Here is a 25,670-nt window from a genome sequence, read left to right on the forward strand (position 1 = left end):
GCCTGCCTAGCTATTGGTCATTGAGCTCTTTATTACACCAATCACAGCACTGTATCTTCGCACAGTGCAACTATCCCACAACTGAACAGTGCTGTGTGGTTTTTCCTGGAAAGGCTTCACTGCTAGGTGCCCTTCCTCATGTCTGTACTCCGGGAAGCACTGAGGGTGAGGAGCCATCAGACAGTTGGGACCTGGAGCCTTCTCTCCTTCTGCTCATAGCCTTGTGGAAGGAAAGCAGGCCAGGGAGGTGGGGGAAGGGAGACAACAGGAAAAAGGAAGAAACAGATTCCTTGTCTCTTTAGGAAAGAGAAAACAGAGAAGAAACATTTGGTGAATAAAGAAAGCCTGGGGGCGGGAGATTGTGAAGTGGGAAGTAAAGAGGAAAATGTAGAGAAAAACTTGGGGCAGGGGACATAGGAAACAGCACAACATTCTAAAAGGATACATTATAATCTTACCACCAAAAGCAGTACTTGATTGCTTTATTAAATGAGGAAAATAATACGGAAATATTTCCACCTAAAAAACTTTACAAATACTGTCGGGCTGTTAGTATCTAAACTGTGGGAGGTTCTTTTCTAAGCATTTAAGTTGGCACACTCGCTCTCTCTCTCCTTCCTTCCTTCTTTCTCTCTCTCTTTCCTTTCTTTCCTTCTTTCCTTCCTTCTTTCTTCCTTCCTTTCTTTCTTTCTTTTTTTCTTTCTTTCTTTCTCTTTTCCTTTTACTATTCCCTTTCTCTATCACATTTTGTTTTCTTTTTCTAACTTGACATGATAATGTAAATATTTTCCCCTGTTACTGAAGCACATATACACAGTAATGTGTAATATCAGAAAGCACTGTAGTAAATCCACAGAGCTGGCAATGGAGCTTGACGCTTTGACTCCAAATCTCAGCTCAAGTGCTAGCTCAGCCAAGAGCTTCTCTGTGCTTCCGTTTCTTTATCTGGAAAAAAAGAAGAAAGAAATGATGCCTGCTTCATATAACAAATACAAAATCCTCCCCCCCACTATGTATCCTGAATGAGAGTAGCACGTATATATATGCCAGTGTGCATCTGTTTCTGATATTACTACTTGAAGCCATTTTTCTATTCTTTAGTGAATACCCTGTGTCGGGGACTCCTCCATGCAATGCTGACTTAAATCATAATGAATGTCTTATAAAAAGGAGTGCACAGTGCCAGAGTGCTCATCGAAACTGGCACCAACACACTGTCTCAGCAGCAGCATGTCAGAGCAGGCTGAGGAAAAGTTAGTAACTGTGCAAAGTCGTTAATGTTGCCTTGATAATTAGGGTAATCTTTTAGTATACATTTAAGAATGAGGTCCCAGATTTAATGAAATCGGAGTGTTGTGGTCAGGAGCCAAGGATGTGGCCTTGGCAGGCAGAACTCCAGTTTAAAAAACCACTGAGGGGTGGCAAGCAAGGCTCTGGTGTGCTTCCTGAGCTCACCCAGGCTTCCCAAAATGGAAACCTGGAACTGCTCGCTAAACTCTCTTGGCCTGCTCACCTTCACCTCTCCCTCCCTCCCTCCCAAATCAGCACAGAAATTAATGGATCTTGTTATGGCATTTTGCTGTATACTTTCTATTAATCATCCTGCTCCAGACCCCCTCAGCCCTCCTCCTCCTCTTCTCTGGCTCCAAGTGGTCCCCTCTGCCTTCATGTCACATGTATTTACTCCTGTCCCTTTCTATTTTTTTAGTTTATGACCTGTACTCATACCCTTCCACAATATAAAAATTAAAACAGCATCTGCACGTGAGAGAAAACACTGGGCAAGCGCCTCCTTGGGCCTCAGTTTCTTGCTCTCATTCCCTGGATCTGCTCTTTCCAAGTGGTCACATTAGTCTAATGGGGGCTGGGGTGGCAAGCTTGCTCTTATTTTTCTGTAAAATGTTCACAATTGGAGAGGACTGTTCTAGTGAAGGAAATCAGAGTGCAGCTTCAGAAGGACAGACAGACACACAGCCACATGTGGAGGAGGATCCCCACAGCTGTCCTCCTTTGGCACTCACGGGGACTGGCTTTGGTGTGTCTAGAGTGAAACTCAGTCCTTAGTTGAAACCATAAAGAAGAGATGCCACATATTTAAGTTTTCATTTGATTGGACTGTGTTCTCTTCAGTGGAAAATCAAACACCGTTCTAAGTTTATATATACTCTCTTAGTTAGGGTTTCTGTTGCTGTGAGGAGACACCATGACATAGCAACTCTCATAAAGGAAAACATTCAATTGGGGCTGGCTTATAGTTTCAGGAGGTTTAGTCCATTATTGTCATGGTGGGAATCAGGCAGACATGGTTGTGGAGGAGGAGCTGAGAGTTCTACATCTGGACGCAATGGCAGCAGGAATAGAGAGTGACACTGGGCCTAGCTTGAGCTTCTGAGACCTCAAAGCCCAACCCCACCCCCCCACCCCCCACCCCGACACACTTCCTCCAGCAGGGCCACACCTCCTAACAGTGCCACTCCCTATGAGTCTGTGGGGCCATTTTCTTTCCAACTACCACATATGTTCAAATAAAAGTAGAGTAAGATAGGACAATATAAACTCCCAATTCATCACTTGTATTTTAATGGATATTACCGTAACTGAAAATTATTTTTATGCATAAAAATGAACTACAATCAAAAGAGTAAAGTATAAATTAAATTCTTTAACTCACAAACCCAAACTTAAGAGTTATATTTCTAGTAAAGTTTTTAATATTCTCAGTGATAGGGTTACTGAATGTGTGTCATTGGGTCTATTCTTTTTTTCAAAGTTGGTATAATCTCATCTGGAAGTGATAGTCACAGATTTTTTAATTAGTGGAACCCAAATTAGTGGCATGTTTGTGTATTTTAAGGACAGAAAAGTACATTAATATTTAGGGGGAAATATCTGTGGATAGAACTGAGGGCTTTTTCAGAGTTAGATAAAGGCACTGAAGAAAAAGATATTTCTGAAAGATTTAGAAAAGAAGTGTGTGTTACATGGATGATAATTTGGAAGGGTACAGAATTCACATATGATCAGCATGGGACCTGTGAGTAACACTTTTGACTGCAGTGCAGGGGTAGGCACGATGCTTGCGGTTATAGATGGTACAAGTGCCATGAAGCAAGCAGCAATTGATGAGCAAGGGAAGTATTATAATGGGGGGGGGCACATTGGTCCATACTCACCTAATTCTACCTGTCGAGGAAAGGATGGTAGGCATTAGATGGATGAAGAAGATAGGAAAGATTGTTCCAGGTAGGGACCAGAGCATATCCCAAACATGGGTCACATAACAATAAGAAAGTCTAGAAGGACGTAGTCACAATGTCCTTGTCAGAATAGGGCTTAAACTGTTGAAATCACAGAATGTCACTGAGGTGTTCTAATCAGGGAAGCAGCATTATAGCTCTGTATGCAGGATCATCTTAATGCAGAGAGCATGTGGGTTAGAGGCTGGACATTGGTGGCTATAGTAGTAACATGAACAGGGCTTGGTCCACAGTGGAAGGACTGTGTGGAGATGGAGTGCAGGAGTATTGTCCAGGCTGAAAGGGGAGTCAAGGATGGATGCCAGACTCTGGCTCCTTGGCTCCGGTGGTTCAGTGCTAGCCTCCAAGATGAGACACTCTGGCTAAGGGGAGGAGTTGTGGAGATGTAGAGATGTTGAGTTTATAAGGCATCATAGGAGAGTAACAGATGGTGGTTGGACAGGTGAACTTGGAGACAAATGAAGCCATGTAGCATTGGGCTTCAAAAGGAACCCAGGAGAGAAACAGCCAAGGAAGAAGAGCCAGAGTAGCCAGAGGAGGACAGCAAGTGGGGATGCAAGGGCCAGGAGAGTTTCTAGAGGCAGAAACTTGTCGATGGTGTCAACTCTGCCACTGCCACTCGGGAAGTGTGAATGACTAGCTGCCCACTGATAGTACTGTAGTTAGAAGGAGGGAGCTGCTTAGGCTGTCGGAGCTGGTTCAGTGGAGAGGTGATAGCAGAGGCAGTTTGTGGGATTGACAGAGACTGGTAGGTGTGGAAAAGGACAGAATAGCACAAGCTAGTCCTGAAGGGTGAACCTAGAAAGGCAGATGCCAAGAGGCGAGTGGAGTCCACAACAGTCTTTGGTTTTGTGTGTCTGGTAATGTTGATAGGTTAAAAAAACAGGAGGGGGTGTTGAGCCCAAGATGCTTTGAACATCATTGTTTCTTGTCAGTGTTTAGCTAATAAATATGTAAATTTTTGAACAGTTATTGCATAAAGTAATAGTCACTATGGAAACTTTAACTGTCAATGACTATCTCTTTTCTCAAAGTTGTTATAATCTGATTTGAAAACAATATATAATGATTAAAATCAACTAGCAAATAGAGCTCAGAAATACTCCTTAATGTCCACAATAACTTTTTTTTTATTTTAAAATCACCTTTTAAAGTGTGTGTGTGTGTGTGCGTGCACACATGCACAGGCACATGCATGTTGGAGACAGAGGACAACCTCTTGTTTTGTTTCCCTCAGGTGCTGTTCACCTGTTTTTGAGACAGGTCTCTCGTTGGCCAGGAACTCATTGGTTAGGCTAGGCTGGCTGTCCCCCCACCCCTACTATCACCACCCAGCACTGTGATTAAACAGCTCTTCACCCTCCTTCATCCTTAGCTTTTCCTCTACTGTACTTTGCCTTTCATGAGATGATGTGTTTGCTCCTCTGTTTTAATTTCTTTTATTTCTATCTCACTATGATGACCAGGCTGCCCTTCCTGCCTCAGGCTCCCAAGTGCTGCTGGGATTGCAGGTGTGCTTGAGACTACCTGACCATGTTTCTGAGGGGCTGATTTACTCGGATTGTCTGATTTTTCTCATGATTCAAGTGATGTGTCTGGGGCAGGATTTCCAGGGAAGCATGACTTTTCTGGGCATCTCAGCAGGAGGTTGGGCTCATTATTAATAACATCAACTGTAAATATCATGAAATGGTCATACTACCTTTTCAGTGGGCCTATGTCTCGAGGATGCTGTGTGTCCTGCAGCATTCAGCCTCCAGTTAATTCAGCATCATTTTAATTCTTCTCTGAATCGTTTGAATGGTTGCAAGACGGTCATTTGCTAACCCCATCCTGTCTTATTTGTCGATTCCTGCATTCTGGGGGCTGGGGGAGCAGCTCCTTCTGTGTCTTTGGGTCTCTTTATTCTTTCTCTTGCTCTATCACCCAAATGGACTCATGGGTACTTTCAGAAACTAATTCTCTCCATTACCCTCTCCCACTTACTCTCTCCCCTCTCCTCCATTTCTCCACCTCTTTTTTCTTTTCCCTTCAGACTTTCCTTTCCATTATCTCAATTGCTAGTAATTTGCTGTGACTGCACAGGGGATAAACCTGACAGAGACACATGATGCCTGGTTGGACAGTGGTCACTAGCTTCACCCAGTTCAGGCGACAAGAGTTCTATTAAGCTACTCTGACTAATGTTAGAACACAAATTAACTATTAGTGTTTTGTACACAGTTTTGCTGTTTTAAAAACACTCCCCTAGATTTTGAGATTATAGCTGCCTGTGTAAATGTGTAAAGTACCACATTTTATACAATTCACCGAAACAACTGAAAGTGTAAGCAATCTGGGATCATTAAACTCTTTTGTTAAATTAACTGAATTGTGGCCAGTGCTACACCTGAGAATGCTAATGACCCCCTCCAGGCCCTGGGGGGAGCAGCTGAGGGCACAGTAACAAGACAGACTACACGAGAGACACTGAACCAGCTATTCGAGAGCAGATTTAGGAAGCGCGAGCATCCTATTTCCTCTGAGTTTCTATGGAGAGAACTCAGGGACACTTGTGATATCCTATATGAGGAAGTTACAAAAGAGTAACAATCAAGACCTATTGCTTATTGCATGTAGACATGGTCCTCTTGCTGTCCATAATGATCTAATTAATTCACCTAATTAGAAAAACAAAGGGGTAAAATGCCTCACATGTATCCTACTGACACAGTGTATTATGATTTGTTACCACACAAGCAACAACTTCAAACAGCATTGCCAGGTCTCCTTTCTCATTTAGATTATAACGCATCCACAGATGTTATGTCCAAGGTCACATGGCTGGTCATTGAAGAGTGAGGACTCAGTCTCAGAAGAGAACTACTAACTTTCACCAGTTAACTACTTCCGCTCTCTCCAGTCAGTATTATCGTCAAATGCACAGCATCCTCTTAACTGTGTTGTGGTACATTTCAGTGACATTGTACACTCATATTGTACAACTATGGTAATGAAACTGAAACTATGCCCATCAGAAAATTCCTGCTTATCACCCTTTTCTCCATGCCTGCCAACCACCATTCATTACATATTTGCTATGAATTTGACCATTTTTGGTCCGCACTTATAAAAGCATGATCACACAATGAGTTTTTGTCAAGATCAAGAAGTCTTGGCACAATGTCCTCAAGGTTTGTCCATGTTTATGCCTTGGAATTTCTTCCTTTTCAGAGGTAAATAATAGCCCATTGTATATATATGTACCACATTTGTTGATTCATTTGGGGTATCTAGATCTGTTAGATCCTTGGTTAAGCTTATTTTTTTCAATTGAAATTAATTATTTTCTTACTTTCTCCTTTGGATAGATCATTGCTGGCATATAGGATGCCACTGATTTTCTTTCTGTGTGGATTTGGTGTCCTGCAACATCACTGAATTCAATTATTACTTCAAAACAACTTTGTGGTAGAGTCATTAGAGTTTTCTCTACATATAATCATCCCATCTGAAAACAGAAAACTTATTTTCTGTCAGGACTGGTTGTGTTTTACTTCCTTTTCTTGCCTGCAGTCCCTGGTTAAGACTTACAATGCTATGTTTACTAGGAATGACATGACATGTCATCCGTGTCTCATTTCTTTATCCTAAGCTTCCAATTTTTCAGTACTGAGTATGATGTGCTAACTGTGGGCTTTTTTTGTATGTGGTTTCAACTGTGTTTCCATACATTTTTTTCTATACCTAATTCATTGGGAGTTTTTATTGTATGAAGATGTTGATCTTGTCAAATGCTGTTTCTGCAACTATGGAGATGGTCGTGTTTTTGTCTTTCATTCTGTTGATATGGCATACTGTGCTTTTTGATTTGCTGATGTTGACACACCATGTATCTCAAGGATAAATCACATTTGGCCGTGGTGTTGGATCCTTTGGAAATACTGTTCTGTTGTTCTTACTGGTTTTGCCTTGAAGATTCTTGTATCTGTTATTGTCCTGCGTGCTCCTTTCCTTGCGGTGTCTTTTCCTTATTTTCATATCAAGGTAATTCTGGCCCTGCAGAAAGAGTTTGGAATAATATCTATTCCTTATGCTGAAGATGGTAGAGATTGTTAGTAATCCCTATTTAAACAGTTAATGAAATGCACTAGTAATGCCAGTGGGATCTGGGGGCAGGGATGATGGTAAATTTTTGATTGCTGATTCAATCTCTTCACTTGTTAATGTTCAGACTTTCTATTACCTAAAGAAGAATATTCACAGGAAAAAATTAAGGGTGTTATTGTTCTTAACATTAATGGACAGGTATCTAGGGTACTACATATTGGTATAATACTGATATTTACTTTGAAATAGATGGTTTTAATTGTGTCAAAGAAGTGCCCTAGTTTCCTTAAATTATCAGGATTTTCTCCTTTTTTTCTTCTTTTCCTCCTTTTCCTCCTCTCCTCCCCCCATCTTCCCTTCTTCCTCCTCTAGCATAGATGTTGTTGATTGTTAAAATCATATCTAGGTATGCTAGCACCTGCTTTTAAGACCAGAACTTGAGAAACTGAGGCAGGAGTATCTGGAGGCAACACCATGAAGCCCTCTGGGGGGGCATCTTTCATACATGAGTTGGAGTACCACTGTGATTTCCTCACTTTGATCTATTACTGAGCTAACATACACTGAGACTTCCTAACAGTTCCCACCTTTCACACCTGTAATGAACTCCACTTGGTGAATCTCTAACCTCCTTGTTTGTTTTCAAAGAGGTCCTGATTTCTTGGAGATTTTGTAGCATTATCTATAAAATATATCCATATTTAATAGAGCCAGCGAATTTCAGAAAGCAAATTCCATTCTTTTCTGTATGAATTTTAATCCATTATTACCTGTGGTATACTTGCTAAGATTCACAGCCAAACCCCAAGCCTGGTATTGGGGCCACTGCGTGGATGAACCTTCTTCCCACTTGCTTCTATTTTTGGTTTAGTCTGTTTGATTGTTTGTGTTGTTTGTTTTGTTTTGTTTTCATGTTTGGTTTGTTTATTTATTTATTTATTTATTTGTTTGTTTATTTATTTATTTTGGTTTGTCAAGACAGGGTTTCTCTGTGTAGCTTTGCACCTTTCTGGATCTCGCTCTGTAGACCAGGCTGGCCTCGAACTCACAGAGATCCACCTACCTCTGCCTCCCGAGTGCTGGGATTAAGGCATGTGCCTTAGCAAGTTTACCACAGGTATTAATGGATTAAAATTCATACAGAAAAGAATGGAATGTGCATGTGCCACCACTGCCTGGTTTGTTTTTTATTTTTGTAGTTAGGTTGTTCTTATCTTCAAATTTTCTATACATTTTTTTTCTTTCCTTCCTCTGTGTGTGTGTGTGTGTGTGTGTGTGTGTGTGTGTGCGCGCGTGTGTGTGACACCGAAGCAGGAAAAGGATGTTGGGTTTCCTCTATTGATATTTACTTAGTTGGGTTTTCTCTATTGATATTTACTTGGTTCCGTGAGACAGGGTCTCTCACTGAACCTGGAGCTCACCATGTATGTATGTGGCTCTGGTTGTCCTGAAACTCACTATGTAGACCATAGACTGGCTTCAAACTCACAGAGATCCACCTGCTTCTGCCTCCTGAGTGTTGGGATTAAAGAATTTCGACACTATGCCCAGCTACATCATTAATTTTTAATGTTCTACAAAAGCCATTTTTACTTTCTCCTGACCTCATGTGTTATTTAGAGTAGCCAAGCATGTTTAGTACACAGTGTTGTATGCTAGGCAGAGTTTCGTGTTTTGTATTTTATAGTGTTTATGTTTCCTACTCTATTTGGGCCTTATAGAAAATTAACAAGGTAAAAACTACTATTTTATAAATGGATAAAAGGAAAAACTTAGCTCTTCTAATATAGCTAGTTAGCCTTGAATCTGGAACAGTATCCAATTACTCCATCTTCAACTACCTCTACCTTATCCACAGAGTAAGCAGTGATAATGATCTTGCATTGATCAGGGATCATGTGAAAAAAGCATAGTGTAGTGAATACCTCTAACCTTGGCCGTTCATTATTGCTACCAGAGGCGCTGCAACATGGTTTCACAAGTCCTCTCCTTGTACATGAATGCTCTGAATAAAGCCATGCCCGTTTCCTAATAATTTAGGAAAACTGGTAGGAACTTTCACATTTCTGAAAGATTATAAGCAAGGCCAGTTAATAACTCAGTACCTTCTAGATAACCATCCAGAAGCCTTCATAGAAATACACCCTCTTGATCAACGAGCTCCATGTATAGCTACACCCTCTCTATAAACAAGCTCTGTATAGGAAGATAGCTCTTGCCTTTGGGCCCATGGATATGCAGAGATGAACTGCAGCCCACAGTCCACGGTGTCTTAGCACAAAGACTTTTCTAACTAACTAGTGTCTTGCTGGGGTTTTCTGCAAGCAACTTTGTATGACTTTTTTAAAACTACAACTTACGAAAAAGTTCAATATCAAATCATCATACCAATCCCTCAGCTTGGTTCAACAGCCCTCACCCAGGTGTCATTACCTTTTGCCACTCTGACACTCAGAGCTATATTATATTGGCGCTAGTGATCACTGTGAGGTTACAGGCTGCCAGATGAGTAAATGTGAAAGCCACAAATTTATGCTGTAGAGATCCTGGTAGGCTAGGTGTAGAGGATGCAAAGTTACCATTCAGAGCCTCTTCTGTACTGTGAGGTGCTTATCTGGAAAGGTTAGGACAGGCAGCTACAAATCCTCAGGAAAGCCTGCTGGTGGTCACCCAGTATTCTCCTGCCCAACAGCATATGGGCAGGCAGAGGGTGTCTGTGCTGCATCTGGAGCCCCTTCTGCTTGCTGCCTGATAGCCATAAGGGCTCTGAACCATGGATCATGTGAAAAGTCACTTTATTAAAATGCTACCCAGGCTGAATGTACATTTCTAAACCATTGTTTCTCTACATGTGAACCTGGGTCTGCCTGCATCAGAATCATCTGGGTGCATGTAGAAATGCATCTCTCTATGTATTTGTCTACCTATTGTTTCTCTCCCATGTTAGCATGGGAGACGACCTGGAGCATAAACTGTTCTGTAACCTTGGCACGCCTGATCATAAAATGATATCTGCACATTGTAAGTGCTTATAAATATTTGTTCAGTAACTTAATTCTTCAACTCTGTACTGACCTATTGAGTCAACATCCCTAAGGTTGAAGTCAAGGAATTCACATTTTAAAGTAGCACTTAAGTGATTCTTGGGCGTACTAAATATTAGGCATTAATTGGTATCCCAAAGTAATCCAGTGAATTCTAAGATCACAAAAGGGGAAAGTCATTACACCATATTTGTTCAGGCAACCACATTGTTGAGATTTCATGTGTGCATTTCCCCTGGCATATCTAGAGGACACTACCTAGCAACAGGCATACTGGACTTCCGCCCTTACAATCTTTCTGCGTTCTCTTCTGAGGTTTCCCTGGAGCCTTGGGTGTTGCTGGAGTTGGGCATCCACAGTCACTTACTCTGTGCACTTCAGCCAGTTGTAGATGTCGGTAATTGTTCCGTCTGTTGCAAAAAGAAACGTCTTTGATGAGGGGAATACATGAACATATGAGCAACACTAAATGTGCTCAGTAGGTTGTATATATGTGTGTGTGTAAAGAAAAGATCTTGAATTTGGGAGTATGGGAAACGACATGGGAGAAGTCCAAGGAGGGATGGAAGGTGGAAGTGATGTAGATACAGTGCCCATGTATGAAGTTCTCAAACCAAAATCAAATCAATAAAAATGATGTAAGGTTTTGTGTCCACAGCCTCATCCTGTCTGTCTGGTGAGACATTAATATTCTCTGATTACACTATGGAAATAAAATAGGAAGTGAATTCTGTATTCACTGTTTCCCAGACAGGTTTGGATGAAATCTCTGATTCCCAAAAGCTGTGTGTTATCATCAAAGACTACAACCTTTCCTCAGTTTTCTTCAGGGATGTGGTCACTGAAAGACTATCCATCTATGCCCCAGGAGATTCCCACACCCTTTCACACACACACAGCACAAAGTGGACTCGGTGGGTTAGAAAAAAATAGAAGAGCACATGGAGTTAGTAAAGAAAAGTTATGGTGGAGAAGGAGAAATTGGAGGGTGATAATGAAGGGTGAATTTGATCAAAACACATTAAACATGTGTATACATTTCTCAAATAATTTAAAAAAAAATCTACCCTTTCCAAATAGCCTCACTAAGTGTGTGGTCCCTTTAAGTTTGTTCTGGAAGTTTTATGTTCATTTTTAGTTATAATTCATGCCCTTTCAGCAGCCCCTGTGTCAGGTGGTCATTTCCCCTCTCAGCCTCCTCCTTATTTGATAAATGAAGTGAGACTAGAGCGGGGCCTTAAGGTCAGTTCTAATGTGCCCCAACTCTTGACTACTCAGTGACAGCTGAATGGTTTACATGTAACAAAGTATCCTAATGTAATTTGATGAACAGATAGTGATTATTAATCCACCCCACACTTTCCAAATTTAGGCAAACTAGAGAAATTTAAGAGATGTGTAACCAGTTTCTAAGAGCTTTCTTTGAAGTCCCATGCTTACCTACAAAATATTATGGCAATTTTAACATGCTTAAAACTTACTGTAAGAGAGAAATACATGCTGAACTTCCCTCTGAAGCTGAACAGCTCATTGAAAGCAGGCTGGAACATTCTATGATCCAGGACACAGCTTCATCAATGGTGGGTCACAATCTCACCTGTGGGTCACTAAACTGTGGGGGCCATGAAAAATCTGGCAACAGTAAAAGGTCTATGACTGTGCAATAAGCAAAAATTAATTCAAAGCCAACGTGTAGTGATTCCAAGATGTTTCTGGCAGCGCCCACTCATGCTGTATTCTACAATTTCACTGCAAACTTGGTTCTGAATATGCAACCAGAACACTTGGTTTGATGCATGCCTTCATGTTACGCAATACCAACAGCCTGGTTAAGATTTAAGGCTACTGTGTGTTACACAACACCAACAACTATCAGCTGCAACAACCTGGCTAAGATTTAAGGCTATCATATACAAAGAATTACAGTGCTCTTACTGTAGATACAAAATTTTCTGCTACTGTAGAAACTCAAAGGATGCAATCACAGAAAACAAAGATTTTTAACAATTTTGTCCTTCTTCATCATATAAGTATCAGATTAGTATATCTCTGGATTATATGTTAGAATGATTAATTTTTTAATTGCTGTTATAAACACATCTGTAAACTCTGGAAACCCCTGAAGATGATCTACATCCTGCAGCATAAAATATTCAGCCAGGATTTAGTTCTTTGTGTGAAATTAAACAGGCACATGCATCTCAATGGTATGCATCTTTGCTTTCATCTTTAACAAGTGGCAAAATTACATGCATGCCAAAAACTAATGTAAATTTCTAGGCTAGGTAGATAGTTCAGTCTAAAGTACTTGCCTTTCAAACACTAAGTCAAGAGTTCAACCCCCAGAACACGTTTTCAAAGTTAGGACTAGGGGTGAGACAGAGAAAGGCAAATGCCTGGGGCTTGCTGGCCAGTCAGCGTGGCCTTCTTGATGAGTTCCAGGCCAGTGAAAGGCTCTACTTCAAAAGAAAAGACTGCTGGAACCTGAGAACTGGCCTCCACAGATATGCATACTCACAAGCATGTGAACCTGTATACATGTGCACCTGTGCACACATGAGCATGTAAACACATGCATACACACATGCAAATAAGATAAAATGAATCTCTTTGATTTACTATCAGTAAATGTTTAACTTGTGTACCTATTCCATACCTATGTATCCAGGCAAAGGGGGCTGTGAACAGAAGATCTAGCCTAGGAAAGATCTTGGAAAGCTGGTCTAGGAAAGCTTAAATCTTAAAGAATATTCCCAAGACTCTCTGAAAGATGGGACAATGTAGGGAGTAAGATGCTTGTGATTCCCAGCCCCATTTCCTCCCTCACTTCCCTGTCTCACAGGAGTCTGGAAGATAGGATTCTTTGGCCTTGCGGACATGCTCTTCACAGAAGTATACCTGTAATGACTTTTGCTAAATTCTAGCCTGACAACCCAATCCCCAGTAACTTTCCATTACTATTGCCCAGGTAATTGCATCACTTTGCTAGGGCAGAACCACCTAAACCAGAAGTTCTCAAAGCTTTGAGATTTAATGTCTGCTGTATATTCCAACTATTTGATCAAGCTTCCTTTTTTTAAATCTGTAATGAAATTGGTAGGAAAATGTAACTGATATACCCTTTACAGGATGTTCAGATCATTTTAAAGACTAAAAAAAAAGTTAAAGCATTAATCTACCTGTAGTAAAACCACACATCTTTGGAAAGACACCAGAAGGTGTAATGAAGCAGTCAGCGGTCAGGTCACTGTGTGTTTAGATCTACATGGGCTGACAGACCAAGTCCCAGTCACTGCTCACTGAATGCCAGTAGCATTCCCCACCCAATTTTTGTATTGCACACTCTGTCCTTACTTTTTCAAAAGTGTCTTTATAAAACTTAGATTAATGATTCCGATGGGGAAGTTACCAGACTTAGAAAGTATTTCACCACCCACAGCTTCTTCCAACTACTTTGTTGTTTGTTTTCCTTCAGAATCTTAAAATAGAAATATCACACCACATTACAATAATCCCAGAAATGGCTATGTGTGTATCACATGCCAAGCCTTTAAAAAATATTTTTGCATATTTTAAGTTATTGACTTGCTTAATCCTAGTAACTAACTATAAATACTATCATTTTCCATGAATATTTGGCACATATAACTTGTTCTAGAAACACTTTCTCATGATTACCATAATGTTGAATTTTATTGTGGGAAAGAAAAGTGGCATAATGCAATGATGCCTGTTCGTCTGGTGCCTTCCTATCTAACTGATTATCATAGTAAGCCAAGAGGCAGCTCTGTCCTTTGGGAACAACATGGTGTTTCTTCCTCATGTGCCTGTCTATCTGAGTGTGTTTGAAATTTGAGTTTCAGGTTTCCATTTGCTTTATACTTTCAGGCTTTGAGGGTATATAGGTGGTTCAGGGAATCATATTTTCATCCAAATGTCTCAGAATGGATTATCTCTTCTTAGTGTTTCATCAACATAAAAAAACACTGTAGATCCACCCATTTGGTATGAAAATTATTTTCTAAAGTGAAGATTTGGAGTGAAATTTTTCCCCTGAACTTCTCTTTCATTGTCAAATGTCTTGTTCCCAAACAGAACTGTTTCAAATTAATCAAAATGATGCATTTTAGCAGTCTGTGGGCAAAGTAAAGGGACAGCATGACCATTTTACCAAGAACACAGTGTGATCAGGTCTCCCAATAATAGTAAGAAATAGTCATATGTCATACTAAAAGATAAATGCATTTGTTTCTGTTCCTGGAGACAGCCAAAGAACTGTGTTAACTGAGCACTAGTTAATGATATGAGTCGGAGTCTACCATCTTGAGGCTCCTTACACTGTAAAGACAGCAAAGAAAACTAGTCCAAACAAATATACATATATTCCTTTTGCCTTACAGAGGAAAAATGATCCCATCTGATCTTGAAAGAAGAATCCTTGAAGTCAAACAGAAAGTAAGTTTTTGTAAGGATCTCTGACCCATAGAAATATGTATTTTGATTTATTATCAAGAAAAAGTCATTTAGGTTTTGTTTGTAAAACAGGATCCAAACCCCAATCTCAAGCTTTAACAAGAATATGAAATTTTTCAAGCAATCACCATATTGGTATCCAAGTATATGTATGTGTATATGATGTATATGTATATATGTATGTATGTGTTTATATGTACTTTATAAAAGTTTAAGTTGCTGCATAGATCATCTATACAAAAACAGGTTCTAACGCCCCCTCCAGGCTGCATTTGGTAGTAGGCAGATACATGTATGAACAACCCTTCTCACAGCTAAGGACTGACATGCTCATGCAGCATGTGAGTGACTGTCACATGGAACTTGGAGAGAGCCATATTAAACTATATATCTGATTCTGAAGACACAAATTTAGAACTCTTTTAGAAATGGCTAGGGATATGACTCAGATGGGAGAGTGCTTGTTTAGCTTGCAAAACGCCCTGGGTTGATCTCCAGCATCCAGGTGTGGTCAAAAGAGAAAAGACAGAAGTTCAAAGTCATCCTCAGCTCCATGTGCGATTTGAGGTCATGTTGGAAGATGTGAAATCATGTCTCAAAACTATAAAATAAAATAACAATATCCATCAAAGAATATGCCCTTAGATGACTTGCAAGTCAGACATTGCTTTTAGAATTCTCTGTTTAACTTTTAGTAAATAAAAGGTACAATGCCTGGTTTAGCAGTAGATATAATTATTATATGCTTAGTAGTAATCATTTATTTTCAGATGCCTTCTTTTTCTCCTACAGCTTTCTTGTGTTAGAAAGGGGACTGGTAATACAAACCATAAGTTTAAACCTTTGCTGCCACCTAAAGACAAACTCTGAAATCTCAGAGTCTATAAATCAACAGAACAGCCAGGACAGCCTGGAGTGACTACATGGAGCTGATCGTATCTGTGACATTCTTCCACCCTCTTGTAGCCATATCCTATTATTTAAATAAAATTTCACGTTGCCATGACTTGGAGAATGTTTAGCACCATGTGAACCCTCCTCTCTAATACCCCCAAATAAATCACCTGAGCTAGTCCACATAGGAGCATGGGGCTGGCAGGGTCCCTCTTTGCCCCACCCTTCTTCCCACTGGTCCATGCTAAGGGAGGAGTTAGGTTCAGGTGGCTGGTTGTCAAGAAGAGAAGGATCATCCAGTCTACCTGAAGTATGTAAATGGCTTGAGGACACCACTGAAAACCTCCAGTGCAGCAAAGCCAGTACGGCTAACTGCTGCTGGCACAGGGCAGCGGTCAGGTGCAGCCGAGTGGAGACCTCAGAATCTTGCAGGAGTCATTGGTTGAAGCAATCTAGAGTGATGATGACTCTGGTAAAAACAATGCACATGGTAGGGGAGAGTTCCTGTGTTTTTAATCAGCTCACCGGAAGCAGCCTTGGGTCCTAGTTGAGGTGGCCATGCCTGTAGTGCCAGCACTCAAGAGACTGAGCTGGGAGGGTTGTCATGTACTGAGACCAGTCTATACAGAGTTCCAAGGGAGACAGGGCTATATAGCAAGACCTTGTCTCAAAAGCTTAATGAGTAAATAAACCCAGAGCCCCTGTTTACACAAGCGGGCTTTCTTGTTTCTGTAGGGATTTGTTCCTTTCCTTGTGAGCGCCACAGCTGGAACCACTGTGTATGGGGCTTTTGATCCCCTCTTGGCTGTTGCTGACATTTGCAAAAAGTATAAGATCTGGATGCACGTGGATGTAAGTACCCCTCAGTGACTACCCATTAAATACCTTCGCAGATTTTAGATGAGACTCGTGGAATAGAACGTGTATTCTCTCTCTCTCTCTTGCTCTCTCTCTCTCTCTCTCTCTCTCTCTCTCTCTCTCTCTCTCTCTCTCATATTTAGAATGATGAAATCTCAGATTTTAAAGATTTCAAAGGCACAGAACTTACACAGTTTATAATATTAGTTAGAAACAGCCTGAGACTGATTATGCACTAAGGTTCCTAACATGAAAATATTATTGACATGCCTAGCACTTGAGCTTGGTTCTCAATTTATTGACCCATAATGCCCTGGCTAAAAGTCACCCCCCAAACAGTCACACATATGCAGCTCTCCCTTATAGGTATAATCTGGATTTACATTTGTAACAAAAATCCACAGTATTATAAAACTCAAGTTCAAGTTAGATAATCATGTATTTAGTGGGTAAAAAGCAGGCTTGACAACTTACTAGGAAATATGGATTACCAAATTTCCAATATGTTAATTTGGTAAACTAAAAAGCTGGACTATATCTGAGATCTTTTGACCCAAAGTTTAATGACACCAAAATTTAAAGAAACTCCACCACCATTTTCTAATGGAAAATATGTCCATTTTTGCAAGGCTAAACTGAAGGGATTTAAATTGAGTGTGTTACTTAGTGTGACTTGAAGATCAGTTGCCATCTGCAAATGATCCATGGTGAGATAAAATATTTGTGATAAACAGCCAACCACAAACCATCACCAATGGCACAATGTTTAGTTCAACTGATATTTTTTTAATATTTTTATTTTATAATTAACTTAATTTCACATATTAGCCACGGATTCCCCCATCCTCCTTCCTCCCACCACCCAGCCCTCCCCCCCAATGCAACCCCCATTCCCATCTCCTTCAAGACAAAGTCGACCCTGGGGAGTCAGCCCAGCCTGGCAGACTCAGCCTAGGCAGGTCCAGTCCCCTCCTCCCTACACCAAGGCTGAGCAAAGTGTCTCAGCATAGGTCCCAGGTTCCAAAAAGCCAGCCTGAATGTCCCCGATCTCGTCTGATCTTGACTGATCTTTTTGTTGCAATATTTTCTCCATAAAGGAAGTGATAAGTTTTACACATTAAGGTGCAAACTCCTTATGCTGCTGTAAGCTAGAACTGCAGGTAGCATTAACCTGGCTCATTCTGGCTTTCAACATGGAACCTGTTTAATGGTTTCCCAGCTCATCTTATCTATTCCAACTGTGGCAACCATAGGCTTTCTCATTCTGAGAGTGTGGGCCTTCTAAAGGAACAGCTTAAAACCTTCAGGAAGGGCTGGAGAGGCCATCTTTCTCCTACTCATTCAGACTGGAAAGATGTGTCTCCAATTTGACTCCATAATTATAAACATGTAATATATAAATGTAAGCATCTGAGACGTCTCACCTTGAAATTTAAAGACCTCACATTATTAGAAGAAGGTGGTCCACTCCCTTAATCTGCATAGAACTGTGAAGGTCATTTTCATACTATGACATTCCCATTAACATGGAAGACACCAAACTAGAAATCAAGGCCATGGAAAGGTGCTACATCCTTACTGGTCTGTTTTGTCATTTCAGGCAGCTTGGGGTGGAGGATTACTGATGTCCCGGAAACACAAGTGGAAACTGAGCGGAGTGGAGAGGTATCGTAATTTCCTAGTCTGTAATGTAGAATGTTACCAGCTACATAAAAGAAAATGGCACTCCATTCTAAGGAAGTCTCGGGATGCCAGCAAGCCCCACTCTGCCTGTACTTGTGAGCCTTGCCTATGTATAACTACAAAAGAAAAAAAAAAAAACAAACAAACATCAAATCCCACATCAAATGGCTTTCAAAATTGAGAGTTTATTTCTGGAGTTCATTCCTGACATCTTGGAATCAACCACCATGATTTTACAACCTGCAGGCTGTCCACATTTTTCTAGGGAGGAGATCTATAGCTCTCATGTTACCATAAGAATAACACCCATGGCTTTGAAGAAAGCAATGAATAGTTTTCTCAAAGCAGGTAAACACTTTGTCCTTTGTAATGCCAAAAGTTATGTTTGGGATCAGCTACAGTCAGCTGATTCGAAGAAAGTGATTTCATTCTCCTGGCTTCATCCTACAATAACTAACCCTTTTCTGACATAGCCCTGATTGATGCAGTAAGTAAGTTTTATGTGGGGGCCGGAGCAGCAGACCATTGAAGGAGGCTGCAAAGCACAAAGGAAGTAATGTTTGATTAGCATAAAACATATTGAGGTCCAAGGGGGAAATGCAGAATACAAAATATGGCCTCAGGCTGTGCTTCTGCACCACATGCAAAGGGCAGCCAGTTCTCCCATCACAGCACAGCAAGTGAACCAGGTCAGCAGGTCAGCTACAGTGGAGAGTTCTGCCACTCCAGACCGCAGAGAAAGCCCTGCCTCATCAGAGCTGACAACTGCTACCGTGCCCTGCCAAGCAGCCAGATGCTGTCCAGGAAAAGCTTCACCCTGGCTCTGCCCCTAGACATCTTGGCACAAGTTCTATGTCAGGACCAGGGAAGAGGTTTCAGGAGCTTGGGCGCATCTGTCAGCGGGCAGAGAGGCCAGACCAGAGAGTACTTATCTGTGTGAGACCAGGAGGCTCAGACTCACACAGACAGAACCCATGAGTGTAGAAGTGCAGGAGAGGAGGAGGTCAGAGATAGAGCCAAGAGTGTTCTTTGAATTAGCAGAAATAAGGGCTAAGGAAGAGTCAGGGCAGAGCAGCCAAGCTTCACATCATGAGATGACAGTCCCTGAGTCTGCTGCCAGGAGCCCTGGCCTCGGCACTGCAGGTTTAAGTCACTAGCACTGTCCTAGTTCTGACTACAAGGCCCAGGATGGGGAGAGAGGAGAGCAGTTGTGCTTCCAAGTACCTAGTACCACACACACCTACCCAGAACTGAACTCCTGGGTTTTCAGAAGTGGCCAGTGAGTGCACAGCACCTTCTGTTCTGTGACTGTTTCTGACACAAAGTGCAAGCATCGTTTATGCTACCATTAATGCCACCTCACTCGGCAAGTGATGAAAACCGTGGAGCACCCCACCACCACCACTTGAAAGCTCACTAAATTACTCACCTGGAGCCTCGGGAAAATAAACGCCCACACGCTTTTGTACTGAAGACTATTATTTGAGAGAAAAGCTCTAAGTGTTCATCTCGGAACACAGAGTCCTCTGTGTTCTTGTCACTACAATTCTCAAAACCAGGTTATGACTGAATTTACCTAATGGAGTGGCCAAGGATGGAATACTCAGAAAAAAGGATTCTGCCATGTCATGCTCTGAGCACATGTAGCAGATGATACCATCCTACAGCATCCTTAGCATGATGTGCTCTCTCTTTGGTGAATAGGGTCACAGAACCTGTGAAAATGGTTGGAGCACAATGTGTAGGGGCTTAATTTTATGAAAGAATTGTGACTCCATTGGAGAAATAACTTTTCTCCAAGCATCACAAGCCAAAGTTTAGGACTCATTCCAAGGGGAAAAGAAATCCATGGTCCATTCTTGCCCCTCTGTGGTTTTAGGGCATTTCTGAGTGACAGTCTCACAGTGCTATCTGGCATCCTCTTGGGGGAACAAACAAAATCCTTCAGATGATTTTCTTGCTAATATTGCCTTTCCTAGAGCCAGTGTAGCCAAGAAGGCCTGCTAGGAGCCCGGATACTCAAGAGCATGTCTGACATTGTAACAGTCCGCTCTTCCAGGGGACTAAAGGGCTCCTTGGGGGACTGCAGTGAAACAGCTGCATCATCAATTGCCTTCAACCCCCCTTGAGAGCCAAGGCAAGCATGCTGACAAGAGAGATAAAGGAAGAAATGGTCCTTCCTAGACCTCATCATTCCAGGAAGAATGTGCCAAGCATCAGCACTGGGGCTTAGCATCATCCAGTGAGGGGCAGAAATGAAAGAAGGGTATTGCAACTGGAGAGCAGAGATGTTTGGAAATGTCCTTGGAGAAAGTTGAGTCCAGCCTGGGTGGAGGGTAGGGTGTGAATTTGGCCCTCTGTCTGGAGGTAGGACAGGAAAGTGGTAGACATACAGAAGTCCTGTCCAGGGAGTTGGCGGAATATCTGCCACTTGTATAAGTCCCAAGGGTGCTGTCCAAATGGACCCCTGAGCCGGATTGTTCATTGGCTTAAGTAAGATTCCCAGTAGAGTAAGTGTCCTCTGACTGGCCAGATGGCATCTGTCATTCATCATTACTTCCCAAAGCCCTCACACCTTGAGTGGTGAGGGGAACAGCAAGCTAAGGCAAAATGGACACAGCTGCTATGGGCTGTTCTACTGTCTTCCTTTCTCTTGTGGGTTTCTTTACACAAACGTCATACTATGACCCTCATCCCAAAGACCTTCAGCATCTTGGCAAGCATTGAGCTTGCTTGGCGAATATGGAATTCTTGGTGGGAATGGTTGCTTCCTGTGGGCAGGGACTGGAACAGTTTAGTGGGAGTGAAGGGGAGAAGTCAAAGGAACTTGAATGGGGCTGAAGAGATACCTTAAGAATCTGGGTGTAGGGACAAATAACATTGAATAAAGTGAAGCCAAGAAAGAGGCAATGGCGTGGCACGCCCAAGAGTAGAGAATACTCAGAAAACAAGAACTAATCTGGTGTAATGGAAACGCATAAAGGAAGGGAAGGGATGTAGGCTGAACACAGAGGTCACCCTGGGGCATCCAGTCATGTGCTGCAGTTTGGAATTGGAGCTATAGGGAAAGACTATAAACAAACCTGTAAAATAATCCCAGTGCCCAGGGATGAGGGAGAGTAAGTTAATACTATCCAGATTAAGCTAGGAATAATAGTTATTGCTGGGTGGTGGTGGTGGTGGCTCAAGCCTTTAATCCCAGCACTCGGGAGGCAGAGTCAGGTGGATCTCTGTGAGTTCGAGGCCAGCCTAGTCTACAGAGTGAGTTCCAGGACAGCTAGGAATATTACACAGAGAAACCATGTCTTGAAAAACCAAAATGTATGTATGAACCATGGTCCTAATGTAGTACATGTCTCTGGGCTGTGCATCTTAGAGTCACAGTTACTGAAAGAACATAGTGTTTCATATGAATGAGGACAAAACATTGGAAACTCTGCTGTAAGTCAGGTATGTGCTGAGACATGAGGATAACAACTTTGAATCATCACAGGCTTTGTAGTGAGACCCTGTTTCAAAGAGAAACTAAAGGAAAGGCAGAAGAGGAAGGAAAAGGTAGCATGGACCATATTGCTCATCACAGATAGCATAAGGTGAGAGGAGAACTGGCTTCAGGGGAATACCTAGAGGCCCCTCAGGACGGACACATGTAAGAAGTATGTTTATGAAGTATGATCAATGCAGTAATGTTTCCTCATCCAGGCCACTGTGGTAGTCAGAGCAGGGACAATAGAAGCACCAGGATGACCCTTCAATCTGCCCAGTGCTCTGGTCAACAGTGACTAAAGGCAGGACCCTGAATTCAATGATCCCAGTCACCATAAGGGCTCTGAGGCCCCCACACAGGTAAACATATGCATTCATTGGAGGTGAGGGAAAGGAAAGCTCATGGGAACATGCTCACCACCCCCATCTCTGTGAGCAATGGAGGGCTGCACTTCTGTAGACCGAGTGTCATCCTGGAGTTTAAGGACAACAACCTGGAGGCTCTGGTGCCAGGTGTAGAACCTTGGTAATCTGAGTGTGATGGGTAGTGCTACCCTCTAATATGGTTTTTGTTTTTGTTTTAGGGCCAACTCTGTGACGTGGAATCCACACAAGATGATGGGTGTCCCTTTGCAGTGCTCAGCTCTCCTGGTTAGAGAAGAGGTATGCTTTCCCTGACTTTGGGGCCAGTCTGTGGTGGGATCTACCTGTTCTCATGAGGTTCATAGTCTCCGCTTAGGTCCAGGTGTTCACACTTCCCACAGAGAGCTCTTCTGAGCTCTTGTTTGCAGGGGAAGGACCTGATGCCTAGAGGGGAAGGAAGACTTGCCTTTAGAACTGAGACCTTCACTTCATTTGCATGTTTTCTGCAAACGCCTTTCCTCAGCTTGAACCCCCTATCTTCCCCAATACAGAGAGCTTCTATGTCCCTTTCTCAGATAATTAAATTCATAGTTTGTTTTTTGGAAATACAAGAAGGAGGAGTAGATTTTGCCATAAGAAAAAATAGTTTTGACCATAGTTAGTGTTAGGATTTAGATATATAATATCTAATATACACATATATATATATGTAATACATATGTATATTATATATCTCATAGTTAAATTTAACTATGAATGTTGTATTCAGAATGTAAATTTAATCCTCATATATGTATTAACCACAAGGAGAATAAGCAATGACCACTTTCATTCAAGGTACTTAGATATGCAAAGTCTGAGACAGAGTCTTGAGGTTGGCCTCTGCAACTCCCTTCACATGCCAGGGTGCAGTCTTAAGTCCTCAAGAACTAAGCAAAGAGCCAGGAGTGTGGTCCACATCTGTCATCCTGGAACTAAGGAAGCCCAAGCAGGATTGCTCTTGGTCAAGCCCAGCCTAGGCTGCAGAGCCAGACCCTGCCCAGAAACAAGCAAAACCAAGCAAATGAAAACAGAACTAAACTAAGGAACTTTGGTTCATCCCAATTAAATTTTGTCATTTTAAAATCATGATACTGGATTTTAGTATCATGTCTAAAGCCATTTTTAAACATTAAACTTTACTTGCTTTAACAATATTTCACTTATTTTAGAAAATACAGATACATTTAAACCCACCCAAAATTCTGTTAATTTGGGATAATACCATTACTGTCTTTAAATATATGCTCCCACAGTTTTCTAGGAATGTGTATATTGTATATAAATACATTTTCACACATTAAAAATAAAATTGCTACCTTGTATCTCATATAACACATTCTATATTTAACATTCTAGGGTAAACACAATATTTCAAAACTTTATTTTAATAGTGTTTTAATACTCTATCACATGGTGCCTATTCATCACTTTTCTGTTATTAATCTCTTTAAGAGGGATTTCTGGGTCAAAGGGCATTCTTATTTCTTTCATCCTTCTTAACAGCTACACAATCAAGCACCATGCCTTCTGTGTCTTCATAAAATAAATTAAAGTCTGGACATAAAGACAGTCTGCCCTTACAAAATTTGAGGAACACATTGTAAAAGTATCCCTTGGGACTGGCTTTCAAAGAAACACTCACTTTATCATCATTACCCTAGCCCATGTACACCTCAGCTGTACTACGAAAACGAAGGAAAAACCTTTGTTATTTATGTTCCAGCCAGATGGTTGGTAGTGGCTTGCATTTGGTCACAGCAAGCCAAAAAGAGAATGCAAGTCAGATGAAAACAGGCCAACCTGGATCCGATTAGATGGCCGCACAGGAAAGATCTGCCGACTGACAACTTGACGCTACCCCAGGATAGAGCCTTGTGGCTTGGCACCTGAGCCGTTCCCATGACAGTTTGGGACAGGGAAGCTCCTATGTGCTTCTGCTTCAGACGGGAGGAAGCTGGGAAGTGATGGAATCAGAGAGCAGGCTGTGTTTGACCGACTAGGACAGTCTCTTCGGAAAGAGGACTGGTGCTAATCGCTTTCCTTTCTCATCACTATCCCAAATACTTGATAGGGGGCAATTTAAGGGAGGGAGGGCTTATTTTGGCTCATGGTATGAGACCATCCAGTCCATCATGATGAAGAATTCCGGCACAATCACAGACACAGCAGAGCATGCGGTTGGGCTATCTCACCACCTCCAGTCTCTGCAGAACACAGATGAACAGGCTGGGTGTGGCGTAGGCTATATACCCTTTAGGCTTACACCAGTGAGCCAATACTTCCTAAAGTTTGCACAGTCTCCCAAAACAGCACTACCCTCTGCGGAACCAAGGTTCAAACGTGGCAATGAAGGGACATTTCCCACTCAAACAGTAGCATTCTCTCCCGGGCCTCCATACACTTGTGGCTATCTCAAAACGCAAAGTGCAGGCAGTTCAGAAATCGCCGTAATCCAACACTTTCAACATTGTCCCAAAGTCTCTTCAGAGACTCACAGCTGTCTGCTAACTATGAGCCGCTGAAAACCAAAAGACCCACAGTGGCACAGAGAAGACATTCCTGCTCCAATCGGGAAGAACGGAGCCATAGCAAGGAAAGACCACATCCATGGGAGGCTGAAACAGCACGCTGTGCTTGAGCTGGAGGAGACAGGCTCTTTTCTCTTATTGCTAAGACTTGTGAAAAGGACGTGGAACTTCAATGTACTATTGAAGGGTCAATAAAAGCAAATTGAAAAGCCATTCCAAAAACCACAACTGAGATGAAAGAAAGAAGTATAAATTCAGCACCAAAAACGTTGGTATCTCCACTCGCCCTGGTTAGGCCCACCTACAGTGTTTGCTTGTCTCTTGGTCCCATCATAACTTGGGACCCCATCAAGTAAGACTACCAACAGTAAGGAACTCTATAGACATTTACGATTAATGAATGCTATGGGAGGGCCCAGCACTCTGCTCTACATGGCTACGTTTACTTCTTTATACAACCTAGAACCACCTGACCAGGGTGGCTCCTCCCACAGTGGGCTGGGCCCTCCCACATCAGTCATAAATAAAGAAAAATGAGCCACAGACCTACCCACAGGCCAATCTGATGGAGTCTCCTTCTCAGCTGAGGTTCCTCCTGATCAGCTAGATGACTCCAGCTTTTCTCTGGTCCACAAAAACTAACCAGCACACACACTGATATGCAGACTTAAAAAGAAAAAATAAATCAAAGAAAATAAAGACGTAAGTTAATTTAACTCTAAGGTCCTCTTAAATCCAAGAGCATATGATGTTCTGGCCCCACCCCCCCCCCTACTCCCCCCCCCCTTTTGGAATACAATAAATAATAGCACCACACAAAATTGCAGTGAAAGAAAAATAGAAAACTGTTTTAAAAAGCTTGAGATATATTGATGAGAGTTTAGAACAAATCGTAGCATTCCAAGGGATTGTTGAAGCCTTTAATACTCTGCTATACATTATAATTATCAAGA

The 25,670-nt window shown here is 41.8% G+C and overlaps 1 protein-coding gene across 1 annotated transcript in view; it reads left to right on the forward strand.

Moving 5' to 3' along the window:
• The window catches only part of Gad2 (glutamate decarboxylase 2), a 64,395-nt gene that overhangs the window by 28,830 nt on the left and 9,895 nt on the right, over positions 1 to 25,670 (forward strand). Inside the window, exons 9-12 of the mRNA XM_036187106.1 lie at positions 14,791 to 14,845; positions 16,493 to 16,609; positions 18,216 to 18,280; positions 22,369 to 22,447. Of these exons, the coding sequence (XP_036042999.1) occupies positions 14,791 to 14,845; positions 16,493 to 16,609; positions 18,216 to 18,280; positions 22,369 to 22,447 (316 nt within the window). The remainder of the gene's footprint in view (positions 1 to 14,790; positions 14,846 to 16,492; positions 16,610 to 18,215; positions 18,281 to 22,368; positions 22,448 to 25,670) is intronic.

This window comes from Onychomys torridus, chromosome 5, assembly GCF_903995425.1.
Source record: "Onychomys torridus chromosome 5, mOncTor1.1, whole genome shotgun sequence".
Classification (NCBI taxonomy): Eukaryota; Metazoa; Chordata; class Mammalia; order Rodentia; family Cricetidae; genus Onychomys; species Onychomys torridus.